Consider the following 13138-nt stretch of genomic DNA (forward strand, 5'->3'; position numbering starts at 1 on the left):
AAGTCCCTTTCCAGGGTGACAGCCCCAAGGAGTTGATGGATGCCTGTTTGCTTCCTGCGCGGGCGTGTGCCTTCCGTTCCACCGCATCGGCAAAGGCAGGCGGCAGCCCCAGCGCCCCAGCCAATTCCGCCTCAGGGGCGGTGTTGGGACAGGGCGGGACCCGGCGCGGCACCCCCGGCCTCACCGCGCAGCCCGCAGGCGCCGGGAGCGCACGGGTGACGACGCCTCCCGCGCTTCCTGCTTCGCCGCGGGGCCTCCTCCGCGCGGTGACGCGCCAGGCTTTGACCAAATATGTCCCTTTCCCCTCCCTCGTCTGCCCCATCACCCGCAGGCGCCCCGAACCGCGGGGTTGCCGCTTGGACGTCGGCTTGCCTGTGCGTCGCGGGCCAGCCCCGCGGGGAGCGCTCCCTGCGCGATGCCCTTCAGGAAAGGTAGGGGTCCCCCTGGAACGCCCCGCGCTCTGCTCGCGCGCTCTGGAGACCTGCGCGGCCCCTGCGGGCAAAGGCGGGCTCGGGTCCCCGCCAGGTGCGGAAGCCTCGCGCCCAGGAACGACAGCGGTGTCGGGGCTGATGCTGAGACTCGCGCTGCCCTGTACCCTCGGGTCCCACGTTGTCCCCACGACCCTGCACTGCCTCTCCAGCCATGCATTGTCCCTTTCACCCCCGCACTGTCCCCTCCGGCGACTCCGCGGCGACACCACGTGCCGGAGCCGGCGGCAGAAAGCGCCGGGCGCGAGTCGCGGCACTTTTCAGCGAATCACGGAATCCCGCTGCGTAAGAGTCCCGAGATGCAGACCGAACAGAGGACGGGAATTTTAGGGTTCCCGCAGCGGGCTGTCGACTCTGGTGGCTGGAGCTGTGCCGCGTAGGGCGGCTTAGCGCCCGGCCGCGGAGGGGAAGTGACTCTCCCGTGCAAGGCAGATCTGTACCAGTCCCGCCTCTGCCCTTTCTCGCCTGCGGACCCCGGGGAAGTCATTTTTACCACCTACGCTTAATTTCTTCCTTGGCAAAAATGAGCACACGAAGAAGGGCAGCTGTGTAAGGACTGGGCGATAGGGCACAGAGAAGCAAACCAATGCCTGAGTGAGGTCAGCCTGGCAGTCGCGGGCAGTGCCCATCTCGCTGTTTCTGCAGGCCCTGTCTTCTGCTATGGCTCCTGCATCTGGTCTCACTGTGTCCTTCTCTGCACCTGGTGCAAAGTCTGCCAGAAAAGCTCAGAAACTGTTGGCTCCTGGGGAAGGTCGCCGATGTATTTGGCCCCATTTTACAGGCGGGGCAATGGAGGCCCAGTGACTCCTTCAGTCACAGCTTGGAGCTGGGCAGGAACCCAGGGCCACCTTCAGAGCAGAGCCCACGGGTAGATGTTGGGGCAGCAGAAGTGCTGGAAGAGGGGCACTCATTTTACTTTCAAACCAGGTCTGTCTGACTCCTGCGTTTTCTGTTTATGTTGGGAGGAGCTTGGGCTCAGGTGACCCTTTGTTACTCAGGAACCAAAGACTCCCCACTCTGCTGGGTACATTGCTGGTGGGGATTGAGTGGAAGTCTGGCCTCCCAAGGTTCTGAAACTGTGTCATGTGGCTCTCTCTGAACCCTCCACCCAGCTTCCTTGTCTCTCTCATAATTTGGATCAATTGTCAGGTTAGTACTTCGGTTGCTGGGAAGCTGTACTGGCCTTTGTCCCTTAAGCAGAGGGTACTAAGGTACCATTGTAAGCTCCTGGCAGTGAACAGGGTTGACTTACACTCCCTGGAGATAGGGAGTTAGGAGGTTGTGAGAAGGCAAAGTGCTGTTCAAAGAGCAGGGGTGGAGTTCTGTCCCATCCTCAGTCAGCTGGTGACACTTAGACCCACAGTGGCTGAACTCAGTGTCTCCATTGTTCCGTGTGTAAGGGAGCCACCTGGTCTCTTGGCTGTCCTGAGGCTCTCAGAGTCCCTGCCCCACCTCATTAACTCTAGTGTGAAAAGTCACTTGTCAATGAGTTCATCACTTCTCTTGCTAGCTTTGTGCTGTGGTTGCTGGTTGGCAAACTCCTAGAAGGCAAAGACAAATGTTTACCGACGACAAATGTTTACCGGTCACAGGGCGTAGGGGGTTGCCTTATGAAGATTTCACTTTATGACAGTACATCGGAGTGTATTATTACGCAGGTCAGAACATGTGCAAACTGCCCACTTGAGTTAAGCTTTGCTTCTGTTTGTTGCTTTACTAAAAAGGATTGCTGCGCAGTAAGGAAAGGATCACCCTCCCTTCCATGGACACTACTTCCTGAGGGTCCATGTGTGTGAGAAACAGTGCTTGCTTGGAATCAGTGCTAGATGAATTTTCCAGAAACTCTGGTGTGAGCCAAGGTACAAACTCTGACAGGCTTTGAGTTGTAGGTAGCGCTTCCCTGATTGATTGAACGGTGAGCTCTTGTTTAGCAGTAGACAGCAAGAGGGAATTGCAGGGAGCCAGGGTGTGGCTCTCTTGGTATCCTGATGCTCCGTCCTCTGAAGCTGCCTGGAGGGGAAAGTCCATTGCGAGAGGGAGCACAGCACCCTGTCTCTGTGCTGTGCAGAGGCGGGGAGGCATCTGTGTGCATCCCCTTCTGCACTTTCTGAGTTTTGAGCCATCTGAATGTATTAACTATTTAACATGTAATTTTATAAATAGGAAATGGAAAGACTCTGTTGCCCTTCTCCCAAATTCAAGTGCAGCCAGATGGAGAAGGCTTCCTCAGTGGGCCAGGAGCCAGAGGGATGGCTGCTAGTCCTTTTCCATGCAGCATTTCTGTGTCTTGACAAACCTAAGACTTAGGATCAGCTTTGTCAGGGGCCTGGCAGAAAACACTGAGAAGAGTTGAATGAGGGTTTAGTAATAGGGGACGGGGGAACATACAGGGAGACCACAAGGGTTAGTGCAGAACCCTGGGCATTCTGCCCCTAGGTCTAAAATGTCTTGGGGCAGAACAGTTATTGGCGACAGCTGCCTGACTGGAGCCTCCTCAGAGGATGCAGGCAGCTCAGAGGCCAGAGAGTGGGAGCTGGGAGAATTGCACCCAGGTCTTAATTGCCCCTGTGATCTCGTGGCATTGACAGTCAGAGGGCCAGAGTCTGGTGAGTTGTTCGTACAGGTTAGCCTGCTGGAACATGGTGCTGGATAGTGGAGAGTGGATCTGGTGGGACAACAGATAATCACCAGAGATCTTAGGTCTTGGCCAGGCATGGTGGCCATACCTATAATCCTAGAGACTCCGGATGCTGAGACAGAAGGATCAAGGACAGCCTGAGCAACTTAGCAAGACCCTGTCTCAAAATAAAAAATTAAAAGAACTGGGGATGTAGCTCAGTGTTTCAATCCCTTGTCCCAGGGATAAAAGAAGAAAAAAAAAATCTTATGTCCTGTGCCTTGCCTGTCGGAAAAACCCAATGACATCTACTGAATTTCATTAGAGCAAAGTTGAGTGTATGCTACCTCTTTCTTCTTTTCTTTTCTTTTCTTACTTTCTTCACTGGGGATTGAACCCAGGGGTTCTTTATCACTCAGCTACGTAACCAACTCTATTTAAAAGATATTTTTTATTCTGAGACAGGATCTTGCTAAATTGCTTAAGACCTTGCTAAACTGCTGATATTAGCTCTAAATTTGCAGTACTACTGCATAAACCCTCCAGGCTGCTGGGATTACAGGCGTGCACTGTTGTAACCCGTTTCTCATTCATTCACTCTCTAGACTGAGCATTTACTATGTGCCAGCATGGGGTGAACATACAGATACGGGGTCCTCACCTTGGAGTTCATCTCCTGTGCTCCCCAGCAAGTGCCAAGGAGAGGGATTCAGAACATAGCAGTTCTGAGTAAAAATATTCCAACTAAGGGGACTGGACTCTGGATTGAGAGGGATGTGGCCCTGGTCAACCTCACTGGACTGTCACAGACTGTGGTTCTAGAGGCTCTGACTGAGCCAGAGGAACTTAAACCTGGTAGTCTACTTTTCCAACATGGACCAAAATGCTGTGGTACATGTCAGGCAGAAACTGTATATTTGGGACAGAATAAATGGTGGCAGCTGGAATTGAGCCAGGTGGCCCTTGCTTGTGGTAAGGCTCAAGCAGCAGAGGCAGAGGGAAGGATGATAAGGCACCGTAGTCAGTGCTCAGTTCTCTTCCTGGTTGGTCTCCAGGGTGACCTCGACTGTAGTGGGAGGTAGGGTCACCTCCCTAGCTGAGCTGCTGGGAGAAGTGGGTGTCTAGAAGTTGATTTGATTGGTCTGAATAGGGAGAAGTTCATGTCCTGAGATGAAACATGAAAGAGATTCAAGAGAACAAAAAAGGAGCAGGAAGCACATCAGCTAGACCTGGAAGGAAAGTCATAAATGTCATGATTTAATCTGGGAGGCTGTGAGGGAGACTGAGGTGCTTCATCCTCAGCAAGAATGTTGCCCCTTAAAACCTGGATCTCTCTGGTAGTGTAGGTGTGGCTCAGCCTGGAGATAGGGGTCGTGACTAAATTTTTGAGGTCCTTTTCAGGTCTAGAGTTCTATAAAAATGTCTTTGGACAATGATTTTCCAAGTTTTCTTGCCTCTCCCCATGGTCAGAAGGAACAACATGGAATAGCAGCCGAGCATTCTAACATTGTTCTAATGACAATTAGAAACTAAACTTTGCAGGTCCCTTCTGAGTGCTGGGAACTGTACAAAGTACTTTATGTGTCTCCATTTATCCATTCACCCAGCAACCCTCAAAAGTTCCTGGTATGGGGGGGGAGGAAAAAAAATAACAGAATGAATTAAACAATATTACCCTATGCAAATTTATGATTACACAAATGGTATGCCTTGACTCCATGTACAAACAGAGAAAAACATGTATCCCATTTGTTTACAATAAAAAAAAAGTTCCTGGTATTATTACTTATATTTGAATGACAATGGGCGCTGAGAGACATTAAGTAACTTGCTGAGGCACCTCAGCAAATCAAGTGATCTTATTCTGCCTTTCCAACAAGGACCACAGTGCTGTGACATGACATGACATGATGCGATATGTGGTGTCTCTCAGGCAGAAATCATGTACAAGAAGTCTGCCATTAACAATCAGCAAGGTTTTACATTAGGGAGTAGTAGAGAGACAGATTCAGATGCCTCATTCTTCTGGATCTGTGAGAGGCACATGCAGATGAAGTGGATGGAAACAGCCCTGTGTTCTGCCTTTTCTGCTGGCAGGACAAACGGGTTCCCAGGGCACTGCTGTCATAGGTGCTGAACTCATAAACCCCGGTTGGGGTATTGTGAAGAGTGAGCCATCTGAATGTCAAGGCCACAGCTACGCAATGCATTAACTGGTCACCTTCTGGCCATAGAGGTTCCACAGGGGGACATGAGGGCAACAAGTGACAGGGTCACCTCCAGGGATGTAGCACTTTTGGAATTTCTGTAGGCCAGCTGCTTTCTACAGGAGCTCAGTGGAAGCTATGCCAGCATTCTGGACCCCAAACTGGGACTGTCTCTTTGGTTTCCCCACTGGCGCAGATCCTAGAAAGACATCCTCGCGGAGGGAGCCAGGCCCTTCGCTGATTCTCTCATCCCTTTCCTGGGCCCCTGCAGAGCCAGGTACGGTCCTCCACCGGAGTCTTTTCCTTAGTAGGGTATGTACTCGCTCTTCTCTCTTCTCTCATGGTGCCTAGGAACCTGCTGACCATGAACTGGGCTCCCTGACAATTTCAGAGACTTTCTCTGACACCAACTTTGACATGCTTCTCCAGGAGAGGGTACCAAGGAATGACATCAGTTTTGGGAGGGCACCTGCCAACCCAGCTGAGCCAGCTCCTTTTCAGATGAGGGGCCTTCTGTCTCTATGTTTCCCTTCCCCTGCTTATCACTTGAACTCCCTGCTGACAATGTCTTTCCGGCCTTTAATTATTTAGCTATACCCATCTAGCATTTCCTCATTACTCCATGAAGTGTTCAGCTGAGTTCCTCAGTGTCTAACAGCATTCACCAAGGACCCCCACCGAGGACCCCACTGTGTGTGCTTGCTCACCTGTTACCTTTCTCCTCAGACCCAGCCCATCTTCCCACGTGCCTACCACAGTTCATGCTGCATTACACCCACACACACATCCATGCACACACACATGTGCACACTTTGGATCATTCCTGAAAACAAAGGTGTCTTTTCTGACACCTTTTCTGCCTATTCTAAACTCATGGCAGCTCATGCAGGTATATCCTGTCCCATAACCAAAGTTTAACACTCATTTGTTCTCAAAATGCTTCCTGCATCCAGTTTTGTAAGCTACTTGAGTTGGGGTCTATACCTCATACTTATATGGGCCAGGTGGTAGCGAGTACTTTGTAAACTTTATACTTGGTTAATCTTGGTTAATCAATCAAAAACTCCATTTTCTTTTGGAATGGGTAGCTGCAGAGTCAAGTTAGGATCCTTAGAAGACCTAAATACAGTGTCATGTACCCAAATGTAATTTAAAATAAAGACAAAGTCAATAAAAGGAAATATCAAGTTCTAAACATCACCACCTGGTGCCCCCAGCATGAGCATGGTCAGTGCACTAGTTAATTCAGACTTGGGGGGGGGGGTCCTCCAGGTAGGGTGTTTTCTTGCAGAGAGCTAAAAATACGAACTGCTCATGAAGTCCTCAGGAACTGTAGACCTCTGAAATTTCCAAGCTCACATTACATTCCTTTCACCTCTGCAGTGAACTGTGAGTCTCTCTTGTACCTTCTCAGGCCACTGGGAAATTCCCAGGGCAAGGCTGCCTCTTCATCTGGGATCTAGTACCCAGCAGACAGACACTGGTGGCTTTCCTGTTCCCTCAGTATCTGTTGCTAATGCCCCTTGGGTTTCGAAGGGTCATCACTGTGTTACCCATCCTTCCCAGTATCTGTATGTACACAAAACCGGGTAAAATGAACCGAGGGGAGATAAGCCACAGAAGTCAACTCAAGAAGGGCAGGGGACCATTGAGGTGGTGTACACTTGTAATCCCAGCTACTCAGGAAGCTGAGGCAGGAGGATCACAAGTTCAATGCCAACCTCAGCAACTTAGCGAGACTCTGTCTCAAAATAAAAATAAAAAAGGGCTGGGAGTATAGCTCATTGGTAGGGCATCCCTGGGTTCAATTCCCTAGTATTAGGAAAAAAAAAAAAGAAGAAGGAGGGAGGGCACAGGCAATGGGGTGAGGTCATGCCTGTTCCCAACACTGTGCCCTTGCTTGCTTTTCTGCAGGAATTGTGTTCCAAGGAAATATAAGAGCCTTAGGTCTTTTTTTAATAACATCTGCCCAACATAAGGAAGGGCTCCTGGGTGACCACATGTAGAAGCCACTTACTCATTCCACAGGCCCGTGGTCATGTTTGCAGATCAGCTGGTTTGTAAGTGTGCATTAATCATTTGCTCTTGTGGGACAGTGCTGGAAGCTGCTCAGGCAGGTCCGCACAGGCAGTGAGAGGCTGCTGAAGCACTGGAGCAGTGTCAGGAATGTGTTCAAAGATGCCATGGTACCAGGGAGCAAACAGTGGCCTGGGAGCCAGGAAACCAGGTTTTGACAGGTTCACCAGCATCAGGTGTCAGCTGGGCGATCTCAAGGAGGCCATCAAGGTCACTGGCCTCTGTTTACCCATCTGTCAAAGAAGGAGGTGAGCTAAGATTTCCTTCAGTTCTGGTTCTGAGATCGAAGTGCCCTAGTTGTTTCGATGCTTGTTATAGACACCAGGTGTCCAGCCTCCCAGCTTCATGGCTAACATGGCTGTAGGAGACAAAAGGAATTCTCTTTGTACCTTTATCCTCCCAAGTCTGTCCTGGGCATCTTGGCCTGGTATCTGTTAGCATCCTAGGTGAGAGGTCAAGTTCTCAGGCAAGTAGCAAAAGAAGAGGCCATGACCCTGTTCTGGATTCCATGTGCTTGTTTGGCTTTGACTTGAGGACTGAAATTTACATGAAAAGGGCATCTATTTTAGTCAGTTTTTCATGGCTGTGACCAAAAGACCCCACAAGAACAACACTAAGGAGGAAAAGTTTATTTTGGCTCTCAGTTTTACAGGTTCAGTCCATGATCTGCTGACTTCATAGTTCCAGGCTCAAGGTTGGGCAGAACATCATGGCAGAAGGATGTGGCAGAGGGAAGCAGCTCAGGATATGGCAATGAGGAATCAGAGTCCTGTTCACCAGGGACAAAATATAAACCCCAAAGTCACACCCCTGGTAACCTACTTCCTCCTGCCACACCCTGGCTCTCTACAGTTACAGCCCAGTTAATCCGTATCAGTGGATTAATCCACTGATTAGGTTACACCTCATAACTAGTCATTTCATCTCTGAAAATTCTCACATTGTCTCCTCACACAGGAGCTTTTGTGGGACACCTCATATCTAAACCATAACAGTATCCTTGCTGTGACCTGCGTTCTGTGGATGCAAAGCACATTTGTCCATGTCTCTCTGTCTTTCTTGTCAGGCCATCCCAAGCATAAGTCTGTGGTTCTTCAGATGGCCTCACTGCAAAGCATCTTTTTTTTCCTTTAGTACTGGGGATTGAACCTAGGGGCACTGTACCATTGAGCTACATCCCCAGGCTTTTTAAAGACAGAATCTAGTTGCCTAGGCTGGCTTAGAACTTTGAATTTGTAATCCTCTGGCCTCAGCCTCCCAAACTGCTGGGATTACAACCCTGACCACTGTGCCAAGCAACAAAGCATCCTTTGATAGGCTTCACAGAGTCTAAAGTCATCCGGAAGCAGGTCCCTCTAGCCTTCCTTTGAGAAGGGATGACTATGCACTTTTATAGATGGCTGGAAGAAGAGATTTAATTAATTTTGAAAGTTGGAAGCCTTAGTGTTTTCTTTACATGCTTAATTGTAAGCAAATTGGAAAATGCAGAAAATGATAACAGAAAAATCGCTCATCGTTTTATGATCTGCAAAGGAATAATCCCAAGATTTCCTGCTGGGTGATCAGGACAGCAGAGGGGGACAACACTGAGGAGGGTAAAGGAGGTTCAGCCTCAGTCTGTTGACTATCCCCCTTTCTATTTTCCCCCAAACCTTGTGTATGGCTCCTGACTGTCTTGTGTGCAGGATATGAGCAAGTTGGCCAGCTCCAGTTCAAGCCCTGGTGGAGGCAGCCAAGGGAAGTGTGAAGAGTAGAAGGTGGTCGTCCTGTAGCCTGTCCAGATGTTTCCCCAAAGGCATTCTGATGTGACTGCTCTTCAGATACTCCCCTGGTCTGTGTTTTAACCAACACTTTGTTAGAAATGAGAGCCCCTCCAGCCCTGTCCTTGAACAGCTGGACAATAAGTGATTTCCAGAGGCACTGGGACCCTTACTTTGGCTCTCTCCCCTCACATGCAGGCAGACTGAGGTGCTGCTGGTACTTTTTCCTTTTTATTTGCAGTACTGGGAATTGGACCTAGGTGTGCTCTACTGCTGAGCTACATCCCCAGACCTTTTTATTTCGAAAAAAGGTCTAAGTTGCCCAGGCTGGCCTTGAACTCGCCTCTGTACAGGCTGAGAGTACAGGCGTGTACCTGATTACTGTCTCTGCTGGTGCTTTTGATGAATTCTGCTCTTTCCCTGGATGTTGGTTTGGTGCTTTGACAGTCTGCTTAGGATGCTGACCCTGATGTTGGAATCCTGGAAGCTCTCTCCCTGACGAAAGTCATGCTAGAGGCTTGTCCAGTTAAAGGGGTAGAGAAAGTCTAATCAGTCAGTGGGTGGTAAACAGGAAGTTGGGGAGGTGCCTCAAAGGAAGTATGGACTTTGAAACAGGAAGAGCAAAAGAGAAGGTCTGGCAGCCTGGACACAAGAAAGATCTGCTGGATGCAGACAGACTCTAGGGAAAGCCTGGCCCTGTGACTGTCACTGCCAGATTCTGGCTTAGATCCATGGGTGTCAGACTCCTGAGGCTCTTGTTCTGTCTGTACATTAGAATCAACTGGAAAGCTTTTAAGGAAGCTGAATGCCCCAGAAATTCTGATTAATAGCTTTGGCTTATGCTTGGACAAAAATGTTTCATGAAATAATACTTAAGACTATGTAGTACACTCTGGTATTTTTTAGTCTTTTCTATTTCATAGAAATAGAGGCTGCTTCTGTTCCAGTAAATTGCCTTCAAGGCTACTAATGGACTATATATAACCCACCATCCTGAAGCTACTTTTCTGTATGTGTGCTCATTTCTGCAGAGGCTGGGAGCTATAACCTCCCTCCTCAGGCTCCCCTGCACCTACTTAAGTTTGCAGCAAGTTCTGGAAGGTCCAAGGAGACAGAAGCCTGCCAGGGAGCTTTGCTGGTCAGCACTGCTGTGGAGGCATCTGACTCTCCTGGGAGCTTTCTGAGCAAGGCTGCCACGGGAGGGAGCTGTGGATCTGGGTAAAGGGGGAGTAAGTACCACAATAACCAACTGCCTGCAAGATAGATTTCCTTAGGATATTAACAAAAAGAATGTTGTGAACACATTAAGAAAGGGAAAGTTATAGATCAAGTAGCTGAGAAAGTTTGGTAGAAAAAGCAAGAAACCACTTGACTTCTTTCCTGCTCAACTGACCATGGACTGAAACCTCTGAAACTGTCAGTCAAAATAAACTTTATCCTTTTTTTTTTTGGGTGTTACAGAGGATTGAACCTATAGGGTCGCTATCACTGAGTCACACCCTGAGCCCTTTTTTTTTTTTTTTTTTTTCAGTGCTGGAAATTAATCCCAGGGCCTCATGCATGCTAGGCAAATGCTTTACCAATGAGCTATGTCCCCAGCCCTTTATTCTGAGACAGGGTCTTGCTAAGTTGCCCAGGGTGGCAAGAGCCTTAACCTTCCAAGTTACTGGGATTATAGGTATGCATCACCATGCCTGGCTAACTTCTTCTCTTTACAAGTTGATTATTCCAGGTATTCACAGCAACAGAAAGTTGACTAACATACCTACTAACGTCTAGTAATTCAGATCTGGGTGTAAGTGTTGAGGATATAGAAGTGAATAAAACAGATAAAACTCCTGGACGACCAACAATAAAGACAAGCAAGTGAATGCAGTGTGTCCAGTGGGTCTAAGTGCTGGGAAAGAAAGAGCAGCAAAGAAGTGGGAGAGGGAGGAGGAGCATGGGGTGCGAGGGCTGCTGTTGTGAATATGATGATCATTGCCAGGTGGCACGTGGGCAGAGACTGAAGGAGGGAGTGGAGTGTTCCAGGCAGGGAGGTGTGAGGCAAAGGCCGATGGCTGGAGCAGGCAGACTGAGCTCTGGAGGAATCTATACGGCAGTAGCAGTGTATGGTAGCCGGGTGGATGTGGGCTCAGGGAGGTAGTGGGCAGGTCATGCAGGTCCTCATCTGCCATGGTAAGGACTTGGCTTCTGACTCAGAGAGGAGTGCAAAGCCCTTGGAGAGTTGTAGTGGAGATACGACATGAATTAACTTGATGGTATAAAACACATTTCATTCATGGTTATTCTCCTGAGCATAGATTGTAGGGCAATGGCAGTGAAGCAGGGTGGGCAGTAGGAGTCTCTAGGCATCAGGTGAGCAGTGATGACAAGATCTGTCAATGGATTAGATGTGGGTGAGAGAGAGTGAATCAATCACGGATGACTCCCACACTGCCTTCTACATGAGTCTTAGAGATGCTGAGAGCACCAGTTTCTTCCTAAACAGCTGCACAAAAGAGCTGAGGTGGTATGCTGCAGAGCTGAGCAGACCGCTTGGTTACAAGGGCAGCAGGCACCTCTTCCATCCATCTTTGGTGGACGCCTTGAAGAGCCTGTATGAGGTCACTGTGACCTCCCTAAGCACCAGTTCAGGGTCACTGCATAGTTCAAAAGTGCTGGACTCAACAAACAGCCTTCCAGAAAGATCCATCATGCTGTGGGCCGATCAGCAGACAGATTTGATTTTAAGTAGATAGTGGCCCTTAGGCTGGGTCCCAGCAGTGACAGTGGTGCCATCAAGTGGTGAAAAAAGGAGAGAAAAGAAATTGATTTTCAAATTCAGGGCTGATGCTCACTGCTACCTGTAAGAACCTAGAGAAGTTTTTGTGTGGTTTACTTATAGGCACCGAGCACGATATCTTCCAATGTGGGAGGAAAGTATTTACTAGGTTTCCCAGATTCCCTTGTTTCTGTGTATTGACAATTAAATTTCTGTCCTTCCCTCCATTTCCACAAACTGTGAAGGGCTCCGTTGTGAGGGAAAAGGTAAAACCCACCTCAGGAAGGCTTCCTGAGTCAATTCAGCCCAGCCTCCAGCTGATTAATCCTCCAAACCGAGTGACCAGTTTATTCTGGTTTGCTGGGACTTACCTTATTTTAGCACCAACAGTCATAAGTTCTAGAGACCTCCTTTTCCCAGGCAAACCAGGGCAGTTGATCACTCTGACCTCCAGCTTATCTTTGTGCCCAGTCTTGGTGACAGCTAGATGCCCTGTCTTAGAGAAACAGTTAAAAACCTCATTCATGACTGAAGAACAAAAAGAAAGAATCCAAGTTAATTTTATGGCTCTGGGCCACCAGCCTGAAATGATGGAAGATTATTTTCCTAGCCAATTTTGCTAGATGGGATTTATTAGAAAATCAAAACAAGAATTTTATCATCAACTTATTGCTTCAGAATAATGGCGAAGGAATCTCAATCTGGTTTCTTTGTGAAAAATCTAAAACTCGAAAGTCATCCCTTTATAATAAAGAGGAGTCAGTTAGCATGTGCTTTCTCAGAAATCATATCTGCTGTTGTCACATCATTTCCTGTGGCCTAGATATAAATGGACAATGACAAAGGGAATCTATTTCAAGCTGAAATCATGTTTTGTTTAAATCCTGGATTATATATAAAAGCTTTTTCACTGAAAGCATTTGAATGAAGTGAAAAGGTCATATTGTCACTACTGCTTTACAGGAAATTGACATCTTAACTGTATAAACTTTAAAAAATCCATTCTGGAATGAATAACAATAAGTAGCACATGCATAACAGTAAGTCCTAATCCATGTTATAGAAGACCCAACTCTACTTAGAAAGGAGACAGTTCTTTTTCTCTACGAGGCTGTGTACTTTGTTTTTATAACTGATGAGTGACTGGTAAGACCTTTGAAAACCAGGCAGTGAAAAATCAAAAACCTGAATGTCATAACATTTGAGTTTAGTAAATAATAAAGAAA

General features: G+C 48.2%; 1 protein-coding gene across 1 annotated transcript in view; it reads left to right on the plus strand.

Moving 5' to 3' along the window:
• Positions 1-285: 285 nt before the first annotated feature.
• Positions 286-13138, plus strand: part of PFKFB3 (6-phosphofructo-2-kinase/fructose-2,6-biphosphatase 3) — a 76741-nt gene continuing 63888 nt past the window's right edge. The window contains exon 1 of the mRNA XM_079107552.1: positions 286-431. Coding sequence (XP_078963678.1) covers positions 416-431 — 16 coding nt within the window. The 5' untranslated portion in view covers positions 286-415. The remainder of the gene's footprint in view (positions 432-13138) is intronic.

Source organism: Sciurus vulgaris (genome assembly GCF_902686455.1).
Source record: "Sciurus vulgaris genome assembly, chromosome: 12".
NCBI lineage: Eukaryota > Metazoa > Chordata > Mammalia > Rodentia > Sciuridae > Sciurus > Sciurus vulgaris.